At 41.7% G+C, this 22,891-nt stretch overlaps 2 protein-coding genes across 6 annotated transcripts in view; one reads left to right on the top strand and one right to left on the bottom strand.

Annotated features, from left to right (window-relative positions):
• NRG2 (neuregulin 2) overlaps positions 1–14,730 on the bottom strand; it is a 249,421-nt gene extending 234,691 nt beyond the window's left edge. Inside the window, exon 1 of the mRNA XM_070517290.1 lies at positions 10,236–14,730. The gene's annotated coding sequence lies outside the window, so the exon portion shown is untranslated. The remainder of the gene's footprint in view (positions 1–10,235) is intronic.
• Positions 9,046–22,891, top strand: part of PURA (purine rich element binding protein A) — a 124,544-nt gene continuing 110,698 nt past the window's right edge. The window contains exons 1-2 of one of the 5 annotated variants that reach the window (XM_070517301.1): positions 9,046–9,064; positions 15,655–16,901. In XM_070517301.1, the coding sequence (XP_070373402.1) occupies positions 15,799–16,770 (972 nt within the window). In that variant the 5' untranslated portion in view covers positions 9,046–9,064; positions 15,655–15,798 and the 3' untranslated portion in view covers positions 16,771–16,901. Of the gene's footprint in view, positions 9,065–9,541; positions 9,976–14,950; positions 15,133–15,654; positions 16,902–22,891 lie in introns of those variants that run through there. The other 4 variants (XM_070517300.1, XM_070517299.1, XM_044780585.2 and 1 more) reach the window with 4 other exon arrangements.

The raw sequence follows: 22,891 nt of genomic DNA, 5'->3' as shown, positions 1-22,891 counted from the left end.
AAAGTAGCAGCACCATCTGTTTGGGTTTATTTTCCTGGTTAATGTGTGTGGGTCAACTTAGTGGATAACAGTAGTAAGATGAACATTTGGGGTTTTGAAATTTGAGAGATTAATTTGTGTTGCACCATGTAACCATATCAAAAGAGGGTAAGCTGAATCTCTCTGGTAAAATTAAAATACAAGGAAATATGGGGCTGGCTCCGGGGTCGAGTGGTTAAGTTTGCGCGTGCCACTTTGGCAGCCCAGGGTTACGCCCGTTCAGATCCTGGGCATGGACATGGCACTGCTCGCTCATCAAGCCATGCTGAGGCAGCATCCCACATGCCACAACTAGAAGGACCCACAACTAAAAATATACAACTATGTACTGGGGGGCTTTGGGGAGAAAAAGGAAAAATAAAATCTTTAAAAAATAATAATAAATAAAATAAATTACAAGGAAATAGACAAAGATATTTTTACTAAACTTGATTCAGTGAAAATATTCCAGATCAACAGACTGGATGAGACTTTTATTTAAAATAGTTTTGCAGATAAGTTTAAACTCAAGACCAGATCAATGTGTGATAAGCCAATAGTAAAGAATTTAACTTTATATATTTCCATTTCTGTGGAGCCTTAACAAGAAATTTTAGAATGTATATAAGCTGGTATTTATGCAAGATCAACTTAAAAACAACATTCAAATGACCCAGTTAACAGCCTCCACCTCATCTCAGCTTTTATACCCTTATCAGAAACTATCACACAAATAAATGGCTTTCTCTCAAAGGAACTCCTGGGCACGGTAATGTCAAATAAGGCTGCAAATGCTTAATAAAGAAAGGAAGAGGAAGTTTAAAAAGCTTTAGGTAAAGGTGACTCTTTCTTCCATCCTATAGAAAATAGATATATACTACTTTACCCCCACTAGACTGGCAAAAGTTAAATGTAATAATACCAAATATTGAAGAGTAAGTAAAATTCTTATAAACTGTGGGAGAGTGGAAAACTATTTGGCATTTATTATCTCACAAAGTTGAATATTTGCATACTCTACAACCCAGCAATCCTATATATATATATATAGGTATATAACCAAGAGAAACACTTGCATATGTGACCTGGAGGCATGCATAAGAATTGTTATTGCAGCAATGTTTATAATTTTTTAAAAGGCTAGAACCAATATAACTATGTATTAACAGGAGAATAGATTGGGATATATTCACAAAATAGAATGTTATATAGTACTGAAAATGAACAATCATTATATACAATAACATGAATGAATTTTGGAAACATAAAGTTGAATTAAAAGGGCAAATCCCAGGAAACTATATCTTGGATGACAGCATTTTTATAAAGCTCAAAAACACACAAATTAAACAACATATTGTTTTAGCATACATACACTCATGATAAAACTAAATTTTAAAAAGAAAACAGCAATGGAATGATAAGCACACAAAGTAGGATACTGGCTACCCCTGAGGGCAGAGGGAAGAGAGAGAAGAGAAATACGAAAGTAGATGCAAATGTTCTAGTTCTCTGGTTAGGTACTTCATTCTATTATTAAGCTTTATACCTAATATATGTGTTACATATATATTTTGTATGTATTAAAGAGAAAAATTTTAAGAGACTGATCTAATTCATCTTCACCTCCAAGTGAGAGAGAACTGATTCTTATTCTGCACGTAAAGAAACTGAGGGTGGCACGGCCCTGTCTCCAAATAAGGAATGAGACAGAGTTTTGCAAAACAGAACCCCTCTCAAAGCTACTGATAGATTTTTAAAAGACTAATCAGTCTAGCTGGAGTCAAGAGAATGTAACTGAAATTAAGTCCAGGTGAGCTAAATGGGAATTTTTTTCCTAACATGTGAATGGAGTGTGTGGTAAACTGAAGCTCTTCTCTGCCAGGCAGGAAATTGTGATGATCCAGGACGGGATCTCAGCATCACCAGGTGAAGTTCAAATTTCCAGAGATAAAAGGATCAAGAAAATTTTTAGGAAAACTGAAGGTTCAGAACAGAATACCCACGATAAAATGAGCAAAAATTACAAAGGCTAAATGGATTAGTTCATTTATTCAACAAACCTTACTTTAGCATAGACTGTGCAGCAGAGAGCAGGAAAGGGACTGGAGTGATGGAGGGTAATTAAGACACAGTCCCTACTCTCAAGGAACTCACGCTCTAGTAATCAGGGAAAACTTTTCAAAATGTAAATGGAAGAGGTACTACTCTAGAGAACCCAGAAAAAGTGTTCAGATAGAGAAAGAGAGTAAAATGGCCCAAAACTGAGAAAAGAGAAAAATATTTGGAAGTTTTCAAGAACAATGCAGTTGTTGAATCTAGTAGTGAGGAAGAGGACAGTTTTAATTTTAGGCCAAAGCCTGTGAGACTGAAATCTGAAGGAAAAAAAGAGAGAGAGAGAGAAAGAGAACTTGGCTTGAGCCTTGAGAGAAGGGCCACAGGAGGTGGGAGTCCACATTCATGGAGTACTTAACTATGTGCCAGAGCCCCTTCTAAATGCTTTTTATGAACTAACTAATTTAATTCTCATAATATACCTATGTGGCAGTTGGTATTATTATCCTCACTTGATAAAGATGGAAACTGGGGCCTGTAGAGGTTAAATAATTTGTCCAAAGTCACATAGGAATTTGAAAGCAGAGTTTTGAACCCAGGAGACTGGATTACCAAGCCCACGTTCCTGACGACCACACTGAAAGGAGGAGTCATCTCTTAACTAAAACTTAGGAAAAACAGAAGAGCTACAAAAGCTGTTCATCACATGAATTCATCAGTTTCTTTATATACGGTTGAGGCAAACTGTGAATGTTAAATTTTTCCTCCAAGACATTGATACACCTGGGTAAATATTAGTGGTGTGCCTCAAAAGTTTTGTGCTGGACACTGTGAATGTAGAATATTACAGAGAAGCTAGTGGAGAAAAGCTGTGCCTCCAGGGCATGCTATCAGGAGAAAAATCTCATCTTTTTGATCCCTCAGGAGATGGAGGCAGAAAACCATCAATTTCTCATAGAATAAACTGATGTACTTTATAGCCAATCCCAAAGCACATACGTATTTATGCAGTCTCTCTTTTTTCTTTCTCAGCAATTTAGTAACTGACTTGTTGGCTCATCTGGTTCAGCAGTGTGCTAATAAGGTAAAATTGATGGGTTTAATTCCTTTTTAGCTCTGGTGGCCATGAACTGCACCCCTAAACTTAGCAAATATGAGCTGCCAAGTGACCCCAGAGAAATTGTTTGGCTCAGAACAAGTCTATCAACATTACACAAAAGATAATGCTTTACTGAGTGTGTGTCAGAATCTTCATCTTTGTATTCAAGGACAACACATTAATTTTCACAGAGAACAACTAAAGTGATTTGTTTAATGTCTCACAATGGATCTCTGGGACAATCAAGAATAGATACTTGGAAAGTTCAATATAATATACTTGTTCAAATTGACCCTACCTATGTTGTACGGTCCTAATAGAGTCTTTGCCCAATCTTAAGATACACACTCAATCAATCTTGCTCTTATACAGCCAGTAAATAAATAAAAACAGAAACTATCTCATCTTCCAATTGCTTATGGTAGACTCTTACCTGAGGACAAACAAACGAAAACAAAATTCCAACTCAAAACACAAATTTACTATGCCTAGAATAAAGTAATCTGAAGCAAGTTAAGCAGTTCACTGAGTGAGAGAAACCTACAAAGCAGTGACAGAGCTTTATTTACCAGATGCTACCACTCAGTAAACTAGATCCAAATTTTGATGTGATCCGACATCTGACAAGGTCACAATAATAAGGGAGGTGCCTCATAGTTACCTGGGGATATTCAGAGGCAAGGAAAAGGAGGGTGAAAGATAAAGTTAACATGAAAATTTATCAGACTAAGAATGAGGATAAGTAAATCTCCAAGCTCAACTGAAATAGAAATGGCTGAAATTATAGCAAGACCAAATAAAATAAAATGAAAAAAATATTAAAAGATATTTGTTTGTGAAAAATATCAAGTTTTGATGTCTTATATGTCAGAGCAGAAGGCAAAAACCATGCTCTTGGAAAGGGCTGATATTCAAAACTTCTCCAAAGTAGAGGGGAGGGAGAGAGGGATGGGGAGAGGAAGAGTGAGTTTAGTGGCAAGGAGTGCAAGTGACAAAGGAAAATTGTCTAGGTTCAATTCCTAGCTCTGCCACTTAGTAACTGTGTGATTTGGGCAGGTTGTCTTAATCTCTCTGTGCCTCAGTTTTCTCATATACAAAATGAGGGTAATAGAACTTACTCATAAGATTGTGGTAAGGATTTTATGAGTTAATATAGTTTACACAGTGTCAGGTACATAATAAGAACACTATATCAACATTATACTTTTGAATAAAAGATATCTAAATATTAACATCAATGGTGATATTTAATCAGAGAACCAAGAAAAAATCAGGTACAGGTCTGTTATCCTTTATCCAAAATCCTTGGGGCCAGATGTGTTTCTGAATTAAATTTTTTTTCATATTTTAGGAATGTAATATATCACGCTATTTATATTTTACTAACATATGTTATCCTGAGCAGCAGCCCTTAATCAAACACATATTTCCATAATAAAATGCATCAATAGTTACACAAATGGAATAAATGAAGACTTTAAATAGAGTCATATCAGTTCTGATCAGTTTTTGCCATCAAATGAATTAACAAAAATTTTTTGGATTTTGGAATTGCAGATAAGGGATTGTGGAGCTTTGTCTGTAGAGCCATAAATCTTATAGTATTAAGTAACAGAATAATAATCATGGGAAGTATAAAGCAATGGTGATACTGAATGGAAAACCTTTTCTGAAAACCTAATGAGTACCCAGAAAACCTAATGAGTTTCTTTTTTCACTTAAGATGAAAAAAAAGATGTATATATAGTTATCATATGGGATGTTACCTGGATTATACTTGGATGACTTTATCTGGTATAAATTGTTCACAAAGCCTGGAATATCTCCCCAGATATTCCCATGACTGGCTATTTCAGGTCTCTCCTCAAACGTTACCTCTTCAGAGAGGCTTCCTTGATCACTCTATTTAAAATACCAGGTGGCTGGCCTGCACACACATTCACACAATCACACAGAAAACTCTTTCCCCTTCCCTGCTTTCTTTTTCTATTTTGCACTTATCATTATCTAGCATCATATTATATATTTGTTTATTATCTGTCTTACTAGACTGGAAACTCTATCAGAGCAGGGACTTTGTGTTGTTTGAGCACCTAGAGCAATGTCTGGCAAATAAGCATTTGATAGATGTGGTTCAATAAATGACTCAAGAAAATAAGGCTGATTAGTAAAAAACAGTGGGTTCCAAGAACCAGTCCTGATAGACAAGAAGGAAAAGTATACTTAAAAGATAAAAATACTATAACACAAAATATTAAAGAACTTATTTTGTATTTTTCCCATGGAATATTATCTTGATTTTTCCCCTGACACATTTTAGTCACCATAGAAAGAAACCCAACTGATCTTCATCTAATTGCAAAGTGCTACTGCATTTGGTTGTAAAAATGGCCTAAATTAGCTTCAGATGGCAGTGGTATCTTGTTGTATGTACATACCTACTTAGATAGGTATATATTTAGTCTTGTCCCAGGTACTAAAATAGCAACACATTGATATTCTAGAGTAAGAAAGAAAAGGAGTTTTGGGGTCACCATAAAATGTGCAACAAAGTTCAACCGTATCTTCAGTCCAGACAGACGCACTCTTCGGAAAGGCTCAGCTTTCCTCTCCATCTCTAACCTCATCCACATGTTAGTTCTGACTTGGGAATTACTTTTAAAGAGAACAGAAGAAAAGGGAAAGGAACAAATAAGAATTTAGGCCACATTCTTGGGAAAAGTATCAGTAACTACCATTTTCAAATTGCCATACTTGTATCCGACAAATTGACATTCTATTGATCACAGTTAAAGGTAAGATAATAGTATCATTTCAACATCTGTTACTTTTACTTTTTGCACTTTTTTCTGTCCATTATTCTTACGCCAGGAAGAAAAAAAAACCACCAAAGCATGCTCCGACAGCTCATTAATGGCTTTCCAACTGCTACCCCAGATTATGCAAGGATTTTCTGCTAGAATTACTTGAAAAAGTAATAGAAATTGAGACTGTTTGCATATGTTTCCCACAGGAACAGAGACCCCTGAAATAAGACAAATTAGCACCCACATCAGGGCCAAATGTTGTTAACCAATGACTCCAGGATAGAAGGAGGTAGGTAAAAAAGATGAAGCCAGACAATTGATACCAAAAAAGAGAGAGTCTCATAGTTATATTTGACAATGAGATCAAGTTTAAATAATTACTAGCACCTTTGCTCTCAAGTTGCACATTATTAATTAGTGAGTTTCATCTGGATAAACACATTTTGATGGTATTGTGAGTAGGAGGAGGAGGACTGATTTTCCACAGCACTGTACCCTCAACAGAGAGGGTCCTGCTTACGTGCTTCTGAGAACTGGTTCAATATCATGTTAGCATGTAAGGAATAAACTAAAGGGTCCACTTCAATAACTCCTACAACAACAAAGAAAAAGCTGTCCTTGTTTAAGTGAAGGTTCAAGGTCACTAGCTAGTCTGTTTCAGGGCACATATGAACCATACAAGTCTCATGCTTCTGACCCTTGTCTTCAAGTCCCTAAACAGGAATAAATCCAGATAAAAGCCTGAGGAACCACTTCACACCCTAAACACGTGCAAACTTTGTTCAACAGAACACTTTACTGCCAAAATGGAGTTGGCAGAAGTTTGGTGCAAAGGCCCCCCAGCTGCATGATTTGCTGGCACCAGAAAACTTAAAAATCTTAACATAACACTGCTGAGTTTGAGTTCTACCAATTTGCTTGAAACTACTTCCCCAAGTTTGACTTGAGAAAGATGGAAGCTGCCATCAAGAAAGACTTTATTAACACTTCATCGTCTACCCAGAAATAATTTGATTTCCCACTCCTGGTGGTCATAGCTCTATATTCCTTGGTGGTTGTGTTTATACTGTAAATCTAATGCAGTCTATTTTGAAATGTAAATTCAATTTTGTTTGGGTGCTTGGATAAAGGGGTACAGGGAGAACTACTGTAAACATACAAAATTAATTATGACAAAGTTCTACTTAGAAAACACCTGATCCAAATAACCCCCCTATATCACAATTTATTACCCTCAAAAAATATGGGAGAAATTAAGATATAGAATATCTGTAAATTGCTATCATTCGACATTTGGTTTACCTTGTCTTCTCACTTCTCTGAGTTTGAGTGATGGTGGTTTACTTTGTATATGAACAACTTAGGGAGTGAGGAAAGGAGCCAAGAAGAGTTCTTCTCTTCCACAAGGGTCAACAATAAGGTCCTTTTGGGGATCTTTATAAGCTTGACGCAGTTTAATGAGGAAAACTGCACCTGAATTTTAAACTTGTAGTTAGAATACTGGCAACTACAGCTATTATATTTTCTAATAGAACTAGCAACTTTAAACTTGTAAATTCTTGATAAATATGCAGTATTGAGAAACTATGGCTTGCTTTGGACGTTTATCTCGTGCTATATTTCAATAAGAGACCAGGTTTAGAGTAAAGATGCTACTTGCTCCTCATACAGCTAACAAAAATTAAGCTTGTTTTCAAGCTTTCTAATCTTTTCTCTCAGTAGCTCCACGTATTTTATTAATTTCCCTGAAAGCCTTTCTGTTTTTCCTCCTCTAGGACCTCCTAAGTATTCTAATTCTCAGCCATGATTTCATATTTTCACCAGCTTCTAATCTCCACAATATAGTTGGAAGCATGTAGGACAAAACACTCTTTAGGATATCAAGTGGCAGAAGACTGTAGTTTTAAAGTTATTTATATAGTAGTGCTGCCACCTAAGGATGAGGTGAATAAAGAAGCAATTCAAAGGAAGTGACCCATCATTCTCAAGTCTGTCTCAAAAATTTTCTCACCTCTAACTAGAGATTAATAAAACATTTTGCTGTTGTTGTTGGTATGGAAGTTGAATTGTTTCACAATAACTTACTGCTGAGCGGTAATTTTCTATGGTACAAAATTTCAAACTCAAACCTTTTAGAGTCCTCTGTGATTTGGGTCTCCAGGAATATCTCTCAAACTTATTTCTCTCAGACATTAGGCACTACCTACACTACATAAGGGGGGAGGGCATCAAAAGATATCTGGAAGTAAACAATTGAGGGATTTCTGGTTTAGTGGAAAAAGTAGGTGATAATATACCTAAGGTGTTTCCCTCTATTGGTGACAGACTCCCTGCAACTCTGAACAACTGACATACTTTTATACCTCAATTTTCTCGTCTATAAAATGGGGTTAATTTCACCTCGCTCCTCCTTGCTTCGCAGGCTTAACTAGATGAGCTTCTTGGATAAGGTCCAAAATAAGTGAGTTTAAAAGTCTACTATTGTCTAACAAAAGAGTATCTTACAATGTACTGCAAAGTAACTTCAAAATAAAATACATTCAGTTAAATAAATTAGGACGGTGACTAGGTTTTCCCAAATTACAGATTGACTTCTCTGAGATCTATTTAAATAATGATAAAGATAGTGAAGGCAGTTTGCTATTTATTTTGCAGCTGATAACTTTTAACTGATCCATCTACGCACGCAGTGTTGCAGGATGGAGATGTGAGAGGAAAGAGAGGAAAAAAGTTACCGCGCACCAAAAATCTTGTCAAACTTGGTAAGATTTCAAGAAAACTCTTAAAGGACATTTTATAGTTCTGCATTTCGCCCTTGCATAGCAATTTATGAAAATTAACTCGTCCCTTTTACTCTCTCCCTCTCGGCCCAAGGACGCATAAACAATATTTATCAGGATTTTGTCCTTAGTCACAGTCCCTCAAAGGGGCCCAGTTTCACCTACACTGCGTGGGAGGCTGGGCAGCAGCCCCACGCTTCCTGTCAAGGATTCCTGGGGCTAGAACCCAAACGTGGTCTAGCCTCTTTCTTCTTTATGCTAATTCTGCCCTTCCAGCCCCTCTCGGCAGGCATCTGAAGGCCAAGGTGAGACCCTCCCGGGAGATGAAAGACCTATTGCCTCCTGAGAGACGAGGGCGGGGAGGAGGGTGACGGGGTGGTAGCGGCACCGACAGCGACGCTGAGCCTAAGTTGGAGCTGACGCAGGCCCCACTGGGTTCTGTCCCCGCCTGAGTCTGCCTTCGGCCTTCACAGCCCAAAGAGGAATAAGTCCTCCTGGGGGCGCTACGGGCGGTGGGTGGAGGAAGTGCGGGCAAAGAGGCCACAGGCAGCTCTCTCCTCAGACGCGCCTCAAGGCCTGGGCCGCCGGCTGTTGACGCGCCAACGGTGGAGGGCGCGCGCGCGCGCGAGACGGGGGCGGAGGGAGCGCGCTCGGCGGCCGCCGCCGCGGCAACTGAAACGGAGGAACGCGAGGGCGGAGGGCGCGAGCCACGGGGGGAGGATGGGGGAGAGATGGTGGGTAGCGCGGAGCGCGCGCTGACGTCGCCCGGAGTCACGCACGGAGCGCCGGGTTACGCGCCGACGTCTGGCTGCCACGACTTGCCGTCGGCGGCGGCGGCGGCGGCAAGCGGATCCCGCAGGGGAAGGAGGAGGAGGAGGGAGAGCCAAGGGGGCTGTGAGTGAGCGGGAGAAGCAGGGTGTGAGCCGGGCTTGCCCGCGGGAGGGAGAACGAGCGAGAGCCGAGCCAGCCGTCCGAGCCGCCTCCTCCTCCTCCCCTCGGCGTCCCGCCCCCGCCTGCCAGCCCGCCCTCCTCCCTCCTCAGCCGGCAGAGCCTGAGTGAGGCGCAGCCAGGCTCGCGCGGCTGTCCAGGACAGGTGTGCGCGCGCGCGCCCTCCTCCCCTCCCCCCTCCCTCGCGCCTGCCTAGCGCGCGCCCTCCCTTCTTCCAGCCCGCGCCCTCCCTCACCTGCGGCAGGACAGCGCCCGCCCGCCCGCCCGGGTAAGCCCCTCGCGATCTTCCCTGCTGCCACTGCCACAGCTCGTGGCGCTGCCCACCCCGTCCCCTCTAATTGGCCTCTTACGCCCCAGGAATAATTACGGTACCTTTCTAGACATCCCCGCACCCTCCCTCCGGGGACTCTGGCAGTGCAGCAACGCCCCCCCACCCTGTAGCGCACGAACGAATAAACGAACTCCCACCTCCAGAAAAGAACAAAATCACACGCCCCTTAAGAAAAAAAAAAAAAAAGACAATCTTACCTCCGCAGGCGCTGGAGACCACCAATGAAATGGTGCCGTTGGTTTAGCAATTCCAAAGCCCCATTTCCCCTGGCCGCCTTCGTCCGGGGCCTGGGACAGTGCGCCAGACGTGGCCGACACTCCCTGCACAGCAGCCCTGGCAGAAGGGGAGAGCAAGGAGGGTTCTGGGTTCCACTACCAACCCCTCCTCTCCTCTGTTCAAATCCCCCCGCGGTGCATACACCCGCCCAGGGCGCGTTGTAAAAATAAAAAATACATTGGTGCTGACATCGCAGATGAAGCCAGGCCAAAGGATGGGTTGCCCGAACTAGGCATCTTGCTGCCCCACACAGCTAGGTCAGCTCGACAGCCTCTTCTGCCTTTGTCCGGGGGCGAAAGGAACGGGTGTGAAGCTGGAGGGTCTTCCCCTTGAGTGACAGTGGGTCCCGGAGGCGGCTGAGATGTCTGTAGGGGAAAGGACCCCCACAAATATATCTGCCTTGAGCTTAAACTTGGATAAAGAAAGGCCCAAGCGTCCGGCTGGGGCAACTTTCTTTGGTTCGTTGCTGTCTACCCCTGTAAACGCCACCTTCATTTCCGCTGTCTGCGGGGCCCTTTTGAGGGTTCTAATTCGTTCTTATCTGGGCCCCTTACGTTTCTCTCGGGTCAGGCGCTTTTGGACAGCCTTTTGCAGCGGTGTCTATGCTTGTGTCCCGTGTCCTTGGAAGAGAGGTCCCAGTGCTTTACTATAGGCTGAATTTGGTTTGACATCTTTTGGTAGACTGTCAGAGGAGAAAAGGAATTTTTTTATTCCTTCAAGACCCCCACTGCTCCCCTTCCAAACTGGCGTTTGCGAATTGAGGCTTTGAAAATTGGAGTGTTGACTAGAGTGTGGAGAGAGTTGCTGATTTCATTCCTTTGGGTACTAGTAAAACCATTTAAGTATCAGCCGGAAGAGAGAGAGCTATTGACATTTGCATCAGTTCTGTTTGGACCTTTTGGGTACATAAAATGTCGGGTTCTCTGAGTGTTTTATCGAATTGAGAATGTGTGCTACGTTTATTTAACTCTTCTGCAACTGCTTAAAAGGAAAACATTTTGTGAAATGCGAGGATTGTATCATATGGATTGTTCTCTTCAGATTTTAAATTTTTAATTCATATCTTTAACACTAAACATTAAAATAGTATTGAAGAGGCATAATTTTAAAGATTAGGTGAGATATAGAAAGGGGGTATGCTTTTTAAAAATGATTGGTGAAATATTATTACTGTTTGTGTTGTTGTTGTTGTTAAATGTTAAGATTTACTTGAGAGTTTCCCTTAAGGTAATTGCTCCACTTTGAACACTTGCAGTACAGCATTCTAGTTAGTTTTAATGATTTGGGTATTGAAGATAATTGTCTGGTTTAAGACAGGCATTTAACCTAAGTAGTACTTGAAAACGTAAGTTCTAATGTTCTCTTTTATTTTGGAAATCTGTGATTTTGTGAAATATTAATCAGCGTATTGTTTCTGTTGGAACTCCATAATCAAAAGAGTCTGTTACTCAGAGGTAGATTCCCTCTCTCCAAGTTTATTTTATAAATATGTGTTAATTTTTACTTTTAAAAACCAAAACTGAGTTAGATTATTTCAGAATCGCCTGTAGTTCAGGCGGAGGAAAATTGAGGCTTTTTTCTTTCTTGTTCTGCCTAATGTCTGTTTCACTTGTGAACAATTTTTTGTTAGTAAGAATTTGTTAAAGACACAGATAGTCTTTAAGCAATCTCTATTCTTTCAAAATGTGTGTGTAGTGTTAATAAAAGAGCACAAGAAATCTAGAGACATTCGATTTTTAAGTGTAAGCAAACTTTGAGGAGAAAGGGAATTTTTTTGATGATTTTTTTCATTGACACGGATATTTTGCTGCATATTAATATATTTCGTTTTCCCTTTGTCTTTCCTACATTATATTGAAATTATAAATTTAATTTTACAACTATTTGTTTTAAAATAAATTCACACAGCTAGACACGAACTGGCTTTTCATTTACCAAGGTAGTAGATTGTTTAGGTAATTAACAAATGGTTACAAGTCATTTTAAATCCACAAATTTTCTAGTGGATTTTCAGTTAGGATGCAAATCTAACTTTGAAATTCTATTTAAGGTTCTAAACTTTTTGTTTTAAGACTGTTTTAAGACTTTTCCTCCGAGTCAGTATTCATTCTTCCCAGAGTGCCTTTTAAGGCTACTATATTCTATAACCTAAGGAAAGCCGCCTTTCACCACCCACCCCCCTAGTCTGACCAAAAGCCCACACTTGTAGGCTTTCCTGAAATTAACTCTCTTGTTTGAGTAGTGAAAATGTGCCAGATATACAATTTATCATTGAATTATCTTGGAGAAGACGTTATTAACCTTGTTTGCTTTTCGGATACATTTATAAAGTAGGTGAGAAGCTGGTATATAATGGCAGAAATTTTATACATATATACTAAATAGCATAAATAAGTATATATTTATGTGGAGAGATCCAGGTCTCAGTTGTTTGCGGATTTGAGCTTAAAATTCCCAGTTTAAGCGTGTATTTATTTAACTTGTGTTTTGTCTGGAAATTTCATCAATTGCCTCTGCGCTGGGGAACTTAGAACTCAGTTCCTGGTGACAGTCACTTTTTCAGAAAATCAGGGCATTCCCAAATTTAAAGTGCTTCAGAATCCCTGGACATAAATGTTTGGGAGAAAGGGCAAGAAATTTAGACTTCAAAGTTGGTCCAAGAAGGAGAGCAATTTAGAGCCCTAGTTTTCTGTTCTGGGGGAAGCGATCATTAGCATGGAAGAATGGCAGGGACGGGCAGGCGCGTGCCCCCTCATCGCAGTCCCATTGGCCTTGTTGCTGCTTTGAGCTGTCCTGAGGGGGCAAGGGCTTGGATCAGCGCAAGGTAAACCCTTGAGGAAGCGTAGTAGCTCTTCTAGATCGGACTTAACCAGATCTTAGCCTTAGCTCACAAGTGCGACGGTAATGCCCCGCCCCGTTCTGTGCGGAGACCCTGCCACTCAGCCTTTGCGTCCCTGTTTGGGGCCGGGGTCTATCCAGGGTCCTGATCGCTACTGTGCGAGCCTGGAGGAGCCGCCGCTTCTTCACACAGGTATTTTTGAGCGGTAGGAAGTGCGCCAATAGTTCCTAGGTCCCTTTCCCGACAGACTTGGGGACAGGGGAAAGAGTGCAGAAAAATCAGCACTGAATGGGTACTACGCGGTACTAGAGGATGCTCGCAAACTAAGGGGAAGTTCTTTGTGGGACCCAAAGCCTGAATTTCTCTCTCTCAGAGTGGGCCTCCCCTTCAGGGAGCCATTTCAGGGACCACTAACAGATGGATGGTTCTGGAGCTGGTTCCCAGGACCACTCCAGTTTGCTCTTGGTAGCCAGGGTGCTTTGCCCTGTTTCTTCCTTTTTAGCGGGAAGTAGCAAATGTCAGCCTAGAGCTGAAGTAGCTAAGCTAGGTAGAGTGGAGCCCTTGCTAAGAAAAAAAGGAAGCTGTGAACACTTAACAGGCAGGTTTGACTAGGAGGTGAAGGGATATATTAGGGGGCTGTGAGGGCTTAGATATTGACAAGGCTTATGCCTTGGACTGGGCTGGGTTTCTTGATCATTAGTCCTCTCTTTTTCAGGAAGCTTGCACAACCATATACTCAGCTGTCTCTGGGGCTAAGAGTGAGGGAAGCATGTCACTTTACTTCAGAGGGTAGGGGATGTTCAATGGGAATGGAACCCACAGACGGGATAGGCACACTCTTCTCAGAATGGAGGCAGCAATCCATGCTTGAGAAAGCCAGGAGTAGGGCTACAACGTCTGTATCCTCTGAGCCCCCTGCAGAAGGTGATGGGAAGAGTGTAGGGGCATAGGCAGGGGGTCCCCTGGAGATAGGCCTTAGCTTTCCCACAGCTGCTAGGACGACTGCAGTGAGGGAGTATGAGAATTCGCTATTTATCTGGAAGAAGGAAAATAGGCCCTAGATTATGCCTCAGATCTAGGAAGAGAGAAATCAATTATTTCTGAGACGACACCCCCTTTAGCTGTCACTGTCCAAAGACTCATTGGTTAATTAATGGTCGGTAACCTAGCCGTCTGCCTAAAAACCAGCGATCATTTAACGTTTTACTTTTTGAAAGGTAAGGGCTCTCCTTGACACTTAGGAGTTTCTGGGAGGAGGAGTAAGGGGCTAGCGAACCTGCGTTAATGAATCCCGAATCCCGTAAGGAACTGCGTTTCCCAGGAAATTCCTGACATTTTTAGCTCGTGAATTTCCTAAAGGCTGCTTGGTTTTCTCCTCCATTCTGGGTCCTTCCAGAGAGGAAGAGTGGGCTAGGGGCTGAAGGCTCGGCAGGGCCTGGTTCATCCGCAGAGCTGGCCGGCACCCCAGGCTGGGCTCAGCCCTGAGCAGTGTGCCCCCTTTCCCCAAATCTCGGAAGGAGGAGGGGGAGGCAGGCAGTCAGTCGTGGTCCCAAAGGGGGCTGGTTGAAGGTTTTTGGGTGAGTGTGGGGTTTCTTTTTGATTGTTGCTTGGGGGGAAGGGCAGAGCAAATGGGAACCGGCACTGCGGGCACCCCGGCCCTGGTGCGGCTGCCGTCCTCTGCTCGGCTCCCCCCCGCCGGTGAGTGCGCCCGCCCGCCCGACTGTGCGGGGCTGCGGTTGGGGGGAGGGGGAGCGGGATCATCTGAGGCCAGAGCCGCTGCTGTGCGCGGGGAGGGGGAGCGGCGAGAGCAAGGGGAGCGAAAGGGGAGGGACAGGCTAGGTGTCTGCTGCTCCGCGCCACTGCTGCCGGCGCCCCGTCCTCATCCCCGTCCTCATCCCCGGCAGCCCCTTCTGCAGCTAAGGGTTACCGCCGCACCACCTCTCTTCTTTCTCGCCCTCCTCTGCGGCCAGGGCTCTGCGGTAGGGGACAACCCAGCCGGGCGGCGGGTGGGCCTGTCTGGGTTTGGATCTGGGTCTGGCTGTTGCCCGCATGGAAGGGAATGGCCGTGACTCAGTGTCCCCTCTCTGCAGCGGGCTCAGCTGAGCTACGCAGGCCCCTCCCCCAAATCCTCTCTTTGGGGTCACTGGAAAGCAGAGCTCAGGCCCGGTCCTTGTGCTTAGGATGGCAGTACCCTTCTCACCCCTAGTCCCCCAACTCCCTGGGCCGAGGCTGCCCAGGGTCTGGCCAACAGCGACAGCCACAGTGGTGGCGGCGGCAGCTGCGACGCGACGCGTCCTGCTCCCCCCTCCAGCCTGGGGTGTGGGGTGAGGGCCGGTGGGTGGGCGCCGCCTGGCGGGCGGGCGGACGGGGGGCTGGCAGCGAGGAGGGGGCGTGGGTCACGTGCCGGCGGGCGGGTGGGCGCGTACAGTAGGGCGCCCTGCTACTGTACTGGGGAGTCAGTGCCCTGTTACCGGGTCTCGTCTGTCTCGTCTCTCCCGCAGATCTCGCGAGAGTGGCTGACTGGCTGTGGGGGTTGCGGCGGCAGCAGGCGGAGCCGGGGAGGGAAAGCAGCGGCGGCTGAGGCGACTGAGGCGGCGGCGGGCGGAGCGGCAGGCGGCGGCGGCGCGGCGGCGGAGCGCAGCATCATGGCGGACCGAGACAGCGGCAGCGAGCAGGGTGGTGCGGCGCTGGGCTCGGGCGGCTCCCTGGGGCACCCAGGCTCGGGCTCGGGCTCCGGCGGGGGCGGTGGTGGCGGCGGGGGCGGCGGCGGCAGTGGCGGCGGCGGCGGCGGCGGGGCCCCGGGGGGGCTGCAGCACGAGACGCAGGAGCTGGCCTCCAAGCGGGTGGACATCCAGAACAAGCGCTTCTACCTGGACGTGAAGCAGAACGCCAAGGGCCGCTTCCTGAAGATCGCTGAGGTGGGCGCGGGCGGCAACAAGAGCCGCCTCACTCTCTCCATGTCAGTAGCCGTGGAGTTCCGCGACTACCTGGGCGACTTCATCGAGCACTACGCGCAGCTGGGCCCCAGCCAGCCGCCCGACCTGGCCCAGGCGCAGGACGAGCCGCGCCGGGCGCTCAAGAGCGAGTTCCTGGTGCGCGAGAACCGCAAGTACTACATGGATCTCAAGGAGAACCAGCGCGGCCGCTTCCTGCGCATCCGCCAGACGGTCAACCGGGGGCCCGGCCTGGGCTCCACGCAGGGCCAGACCATTGCGCTGCCCGCACAGGGGCTCATCGAGTTCCGCGACGCTCTGGCCAAGCTCATCGACGACTACGGAGTGGAGGAGGAGCCGGCCGAGCTGCCCGAGGGCACCTCCTTGACTGTGGACAACAAGCGCTTCTTCTTCGATGTGGGCTCTAACAAGTACGGTGTGTTTATGCGAGTTAGTGAGGTGAAGCCCACCTACCGCAACTCCATCACCGTGCCCTACAAGGTGTGGGCCAAGTTCGGACACACCTTCTGCAAGTACTCGGAGGAGATGAAGAAGATTCAAGAGAAGCAGAGAGAGAAGCGAGCTGCCTGTGAGCAGCTCCACCAGCAGCAGCAGCAGCAGCAGGAGGAGACCGCCGCTGCCACCCTGCTACTGCAGGGTGAGGAAGAGGGGGAAGAAGATTGATCAAACTGAATGGAAAAAACCCACACACACATGCATACACACACACATACACACAGCCACACACACAGAAAATATACTGTAAAGAAAGAGAGAAAATAAAAAGTTAAAAAGTTAAAAAAAAAAAGAAATAACTTAACTCCAAGGGAGCACCACCCAGAACCTCCACCAACTGACAGTTTCTCTTCTTGACTTGCCACCCATCGCTGGATGTTGTCCACTTTATCCACCATATAAAACAGTAAGCAGCTGCTAAAAACAAAAAACAAAAAAAATACAAAAAGTAATAACATTATATGAACTGTGTTTCCTACTTGATTAAAAAATATAAAGAACTGAGTGTTTATTTCCCTAATTAACCAAGAACTTTTGTACACGTTTAAGCTATTATTATTAAAAGTGTTTGCAAAATGGTCAAGATTATAATATTGCTGAATTATATAAAAGTCCTTTTCATGTTGAGCTAACATTTGACTTTAGCACAAAAAAGAGATATTTTAGAACACGTAAAATAATATTTTTAGTTTTTCTCATTTTGTTACCAAATTTCAAACCTTACATGGAGGTTATTATAGTATATTTGACACCCTATATACCTGTGATTAGAGATGTGTATATATATGAGGGCTAGGCATGCTGTGTGTCTGAGCTTTGTCTAAATGTTATGCAGAAGTTTGTAGAGTTAAAGGTACGTAGGTTTAATTCATGCAAGGTAAACAATAAGTGCTCTCTTTTATACAATATGCATTGCATCTGGACCTTAAACATATAAAAATGGTCAGTGAAACTTCTGTGAACATGAAATTATTAAAAAAGGCATTTAAATGAAATTTGCTAAGTTGTGATTTTTATGGTTGGAACCAAAGTTATTCCAAATAGTGAAAGGAAAAAGAGAAAGGAAGAAAAAGGAAATCTCCCATAATATTTTTCTGCATCTGTTTGCTTTGACTGAGTAGGTGTTTTGTCATTATTGTGTATATGAGATGTACTTGTATTGTTCATAATATATTTTTTTTATTATGTGTAGAAAGATTTTAAAAACTAACGTGCAGCAATTTCCAGTGAACCTGTACTTGGACATCAGGTAGTGAGTCTATTTGTGGTCACTAGCACTGTCTCCTAAACTTGTAAGAGATCTGAAGCTATCCTTTGATTTTTGCCAGTGCTATTAACTTATGTAGACCTGTTAAAAAGCAGAGCAACACAATTATAGTTATCCTACTGAGCCATGGATTCTGAGTTTCATTTTAAAAGTGAAAGCCAAGTTGGTGTATGTAAAGGATTTCCATGTAGCTGTGGTGCTAGTTATTACTGGCTACATTATATGCTAAGTGTATTTGTGTTCCCCAAGTGTACAAGCCTTCTATCAAAAGTATGTTCTATAACTCATATATTCAAGGTGTAGGGTATGAAAATGCAAAGCTTAGGAGAGCACTTTACCAAGCTGGTGTCCTCCAAACTGAAATTGTTTGTAACGATAGTCTTTCACAGGTTTTCATTTAAAGATGTTCGTGTGCTTTTAATTGACAACTAACTTTTTGCTGCTGTATAGTAAAATATTAATATATTTTTATCATTAAACTGCTGCATGACTATCATCTTTGAGTGAAGAGAAAATGTTATAAAAAAAAGATGCCTTAAACAGTACATTTTGGTTTGGAATTCTGTAGAAAGTATTTTGGTTAAAAAAAAAAGGTCTTGTCTGACATAGAGTTCTGGGGATGGAATTGTTTCTTGGCAAATCCAGCCATATAGATCTAACTGCTGTATGTAGAAGACACCACCTGTAGGAGCTGGAAGGTATCAGTGCTTCTCACATTGTAAAGCATTGGCCTAGGAAGGTAAACAGTTGTCTTTTTGAAGGATTTTTTTTTCTGCTGGTTCTTTGGGTTTTGATTTGATATTTTTAAGCTCCCTGGTTGAGTGTGTTGTCTTTGTTTTTGAGATCTACTGTACGTGTTGAATAACAAGCTATTTCCATTGTACTGTGCATTTTCCCATTAAATTGTTTGCTTTTAATATTCATACAATGTTAAATATGAGGTGACCGTACAATAGTTAGGAGTTTCTTTACTTACAAAATCACTGGAAATGATTAAATTGCTTTTCCCCCGTCCCCCAAGGTGCATTTTTCTTATTTCCATATAGTAAAGTTGAGCTCTTACAGTGCATAATGTGACATTTGGAATGCTTATCAACTGCATGTAAACATTAATAACCTGCACTTTTTTGTCTTAAGGTTTGTTGAGCTGTTTCGTTCACTGTACTTTAACTGTGATATGGAAAAGACTGCATTATCTGTGCTGTTACTAGTTAGGAAAGAGAATTGCTTTGATTTTGTCTCTTGTTTACTATAGCTTCTTAAAGTTAAGCCTTGTACTACAGGTTGTTGGAGTACTCCTAGATCAGTGTTTCGTAGTAGCCAGCAATAAGTAGTGCAAGTCAACAAAAACACAGCAAACTTAGGCAAAGTGTCCTTTCTTTGAGATGCGAGTTCTTTCATGAGGTTTTCTTTAGGGTCAGTTACCTAAAGTGAAGCCTTTCTTATCTATAGACTTCAGATTCTGCTTGGAATCCTACCGGATCAAGAAGCACATGCATTGTGCAATTGTCTTTACACTATAACAGTTAAACACAATCTTACTAAGATTTTGAAACCAGTGTCTAATTTATGGTCAGTGGGTTTGAAAAGAAATCCACATGCAGATCTTTTAAGACTTAAGAGGTGATCATAGAAAAGACTAAGCGACTGTAAAGATGCTCTTTTTTGCATCTCACTTTACCTCCCCAAGCGCCCTCCCAACTTTCCCTTCCCTCTCCTGTTTCATCCTTTCCCCGCCTTTCCCCCCAGGTGCTCGGTACTTTACCAAGGTTCTGTATCTCAGTGTTTTATGTTGGAGTTTTTCCTTGTTTTTATTTTGCTAGTTAGTAGACCCTGTTTGTGCTGAAACAAAAAAGGAAATGGTATATTTGACCATATGTGTTATTCATAGAAGACAGTATGATCAAATGTGCCAAAAACAAGCAAACAAAACCCAATTCCTGACAAGTATGCCTTATTTTAATGATCTGCTTTGTCTTACAGTTAAGGTCCAAGAGCTTGGTTAAACTACGTTAATTGCCTAAGTATAAAAGAAAACTTGAAATGCATTGCAATATTGACGTTCTTTAAAATGAGAGACACTGTCAAGTAATTTAATCCAGAGATCAGCCACCAGATTTGAAATGCCCATATATGTGTGTGTGTTTGGTGTTGTTCGTTTTTTTCTTTTAAATCACCAAATCTTTTTTTAAGCTACTTTTTATTTGTGCCTCCTATTTATCATGCTGATGTTAGAAGCAGCAGTCATCCAGCCACAGAGGGAGCTAAAGTTAACTAACCAGAACTGTAGAAATCATTATACATGCCTTTGACAACAAAGGAAGTCCATAAGAAAAGCCATGTTGGCTTTTCCTCCAGTAGATAAAGATTGGAGGTAGATGAATATTTGCCAAATGGAAAAAAAAGACAATGCGAGTCAGGAAAGACAAACTTTTCCAGCTTCTCAAAAGCCATGGAGAGTACAAACCAAAACCAACAGGAAATAAAAAAACCTTGAAAGTCTCACTTTCTAGTTGTCCTATGCAGGGGTTGAAATTTGACTCAAAGTGGAAAATATATGAATGTGTTTTTAGGTCTTCATATCTAGAGATGGATAACTCCCAATTTGATTTTTCAGGTCATGGAGAAAGCTGCTAGTAATTTTAACCCCTGCCTAAAGAAGACAGATAATTTCATTTGGGAGCAAATACTTATTGCCTTGAAAAATAGCACTGTAATAGCCTATGATAATTAGTTGTAGAATAACCTTTATCCCTTTTAAACTATGCAAATTATTAAGTGTAAATTAGGACTCAATTAAAGATAGTTGATTATATTGCAATCAGATGGCATTTACAAACTTAACTGGAGCATATACAAATAAAATCTATTAGTCTAAGAGTTTTGTATGCTAACAGAAAAATATAATTTAGCTACCTATTCTAAAAATGGTGAATATTATTAATATTGTATAATAGGACTGGGAAGACTGCCTCCTTTTTTGAAGAGAGAGAGATTAAGGATTTTTATAATTGTTTTTCATCAAATTTTAATATTTTTGTCAAATTTTTAGGTATTTAATTTGTAAAACAGTTTGCTTTGTACTGGCATACAGAAAATAGGGTATTGATTTTAAACTTTTTGAAGCCAAGTGATCAAGTACATTTGTAATAAAAGTCAATGGATATATATCAGTTGTACTCACTGTTTTCATTTCTTATTAATATAGGAATGCTGTACATTTTCTGCAGGAAAAGTGAACTAAATTTGGGTGGAAGGGAGGGGAAAAGATAAGTATGTTGATAATAAGAATCTGGGTGGGTACCATGGCCCAAGCACTTTACATAATCTTTAAGTCAGTTAAGATTTGGTATATTAAAAAAGACGCATATGTCAAATTTTTTCTTCCTGTTTTCTTATGGAATTTGATGTTTGTGGGGGTTATCTCATTCATTATTTCTGTGCTTTAATATTTTGTATTTGGCACTGTTAAAACTTTCTAAATTAATACATTTTTCTTTTATGACATTTTGGGTTATCTGCCAGCCATGGTGACCCCACCATGGGCATGATTATTTTTCTCTCTCACACATGGTTCACCCTCTCTGCCTCAATATTTCCACTCATTTTTTCGTGTTACTGATACACACACACACACACACACATACACACACACACATTTCCAGATGATTTTAGAATGGGGATTTCTGAAACTGTTGCTCTGGTGGCTTTCATAGCTCCACAATTCATTTTGTTTTACATGTGAACATACTTTTAAGATTTTCCCCCCATAAAAAGTGAGATACCAAATCTAATGACTTTTTTCCCTGTTCAGAGTCTTTTCAATATCAGAATGAGATTCTGCTTTCTATGTAAAAAGATGCTAAAATAAAGGAATCTTTAGCAACTTAAGTTTGGAACAACTGGTGATAACTCTGAGTATAACATTTATAGTTGACTATCCCTAAATTTGAATATCTTAATAATTTGGAAGATATATACTTCCCCATGAGAGTGGAATGAATAGGAAAGAAAATTTATCAGAATTACTTAAGTGAATAAATTCTCTGAAGTTATTTGTGCAAAGTCGTCTGTTAAAGTTTATCTTTTTAAATCATACATTATTATATTTCTGGTTTTTTTCATTGCAAGCTAACTGAATTTATATGAAGTACAGTATAAAACTGAAGTGATCACTGCTATTACTATTTTCACCTAGCAGCATTGATTACTATAGAGAATTTTCAATATATTTTTAAGAACAGCTGATTTTAATATTTGAGGAGTTATTTGATCCTAAAACAAAACCTAAATTTAAGGCCTAGGCCATTTTAATACGCTCTTTTTGAACAGAAATTTCATTATTATGGGCTAAGTGAAGATCATTTAAACTACTACTAGCATGAGTCAGGTAGAATTTCATGATGCAAGAACAACCAGGTGAAAACTGAAAGATATGATTGGTTTCAAGCCAACAGTTGTCGTCTTTCAGCTGCTAAACTGGCTACTGAGTTTTGATGTTGAATGGTCTGGGCAATTTATGTCTTTAGGAAAGTTGAGTATGGCAAAGGTCACTTGTTAGAAACATTTTTCTTAAAAAAGAATTTTATAGGTGTTCATTTATTTTTATTTTGTCCCCATATTACGTTTGGTATTTATTTTCTTTCTTTTTTTTATTTTTCCTGATGTGCTTTGCTTTTGTGGAAAATTGTCTTGTTTGATAGGTAGAAACGTGGTGGTGATCCTCTGTGTAAAATAAAGTTACTTCTTACAGACCAGGAATATTTTACTCATTTTGGAATCGCACGCTTTTTCATTTTCATGAATACATACTTTATTTTGATGATTATTAGTAATTATTTTTGTAGCGTTTCATGGGAAAAATTTAAACTGAAGGGTTTAATTTTCTTGATTTAGGGTGTACTTTAATAGTTCAAGAGGCCTCCAAGTTCAAGGACCAAACCTTTATATTCTAGAATTTTGAGAAACATGTAAATACTCTTTTTAGCATGTCTTTTGGTCTAAGCTAGATTAACACAGAAG

Source organism: Equus asinus, chromosome 9 (genome assembly GCF_041296235.1).
Source record: "Equus asinus isolate D_3611 breed Donkey chromosome 9, EquAss-T2T_v2, whole genome shotgun sequence".
Classification (NCBI taxonomy): Eukaryota; Metazoa; Chordata; class Mammalia; order Perissodactyla; family Equidae; genus Equus; species Equus asinus.
This window is presented reverse-complemented; position numbering and strand designations above follow the sequence as displayed.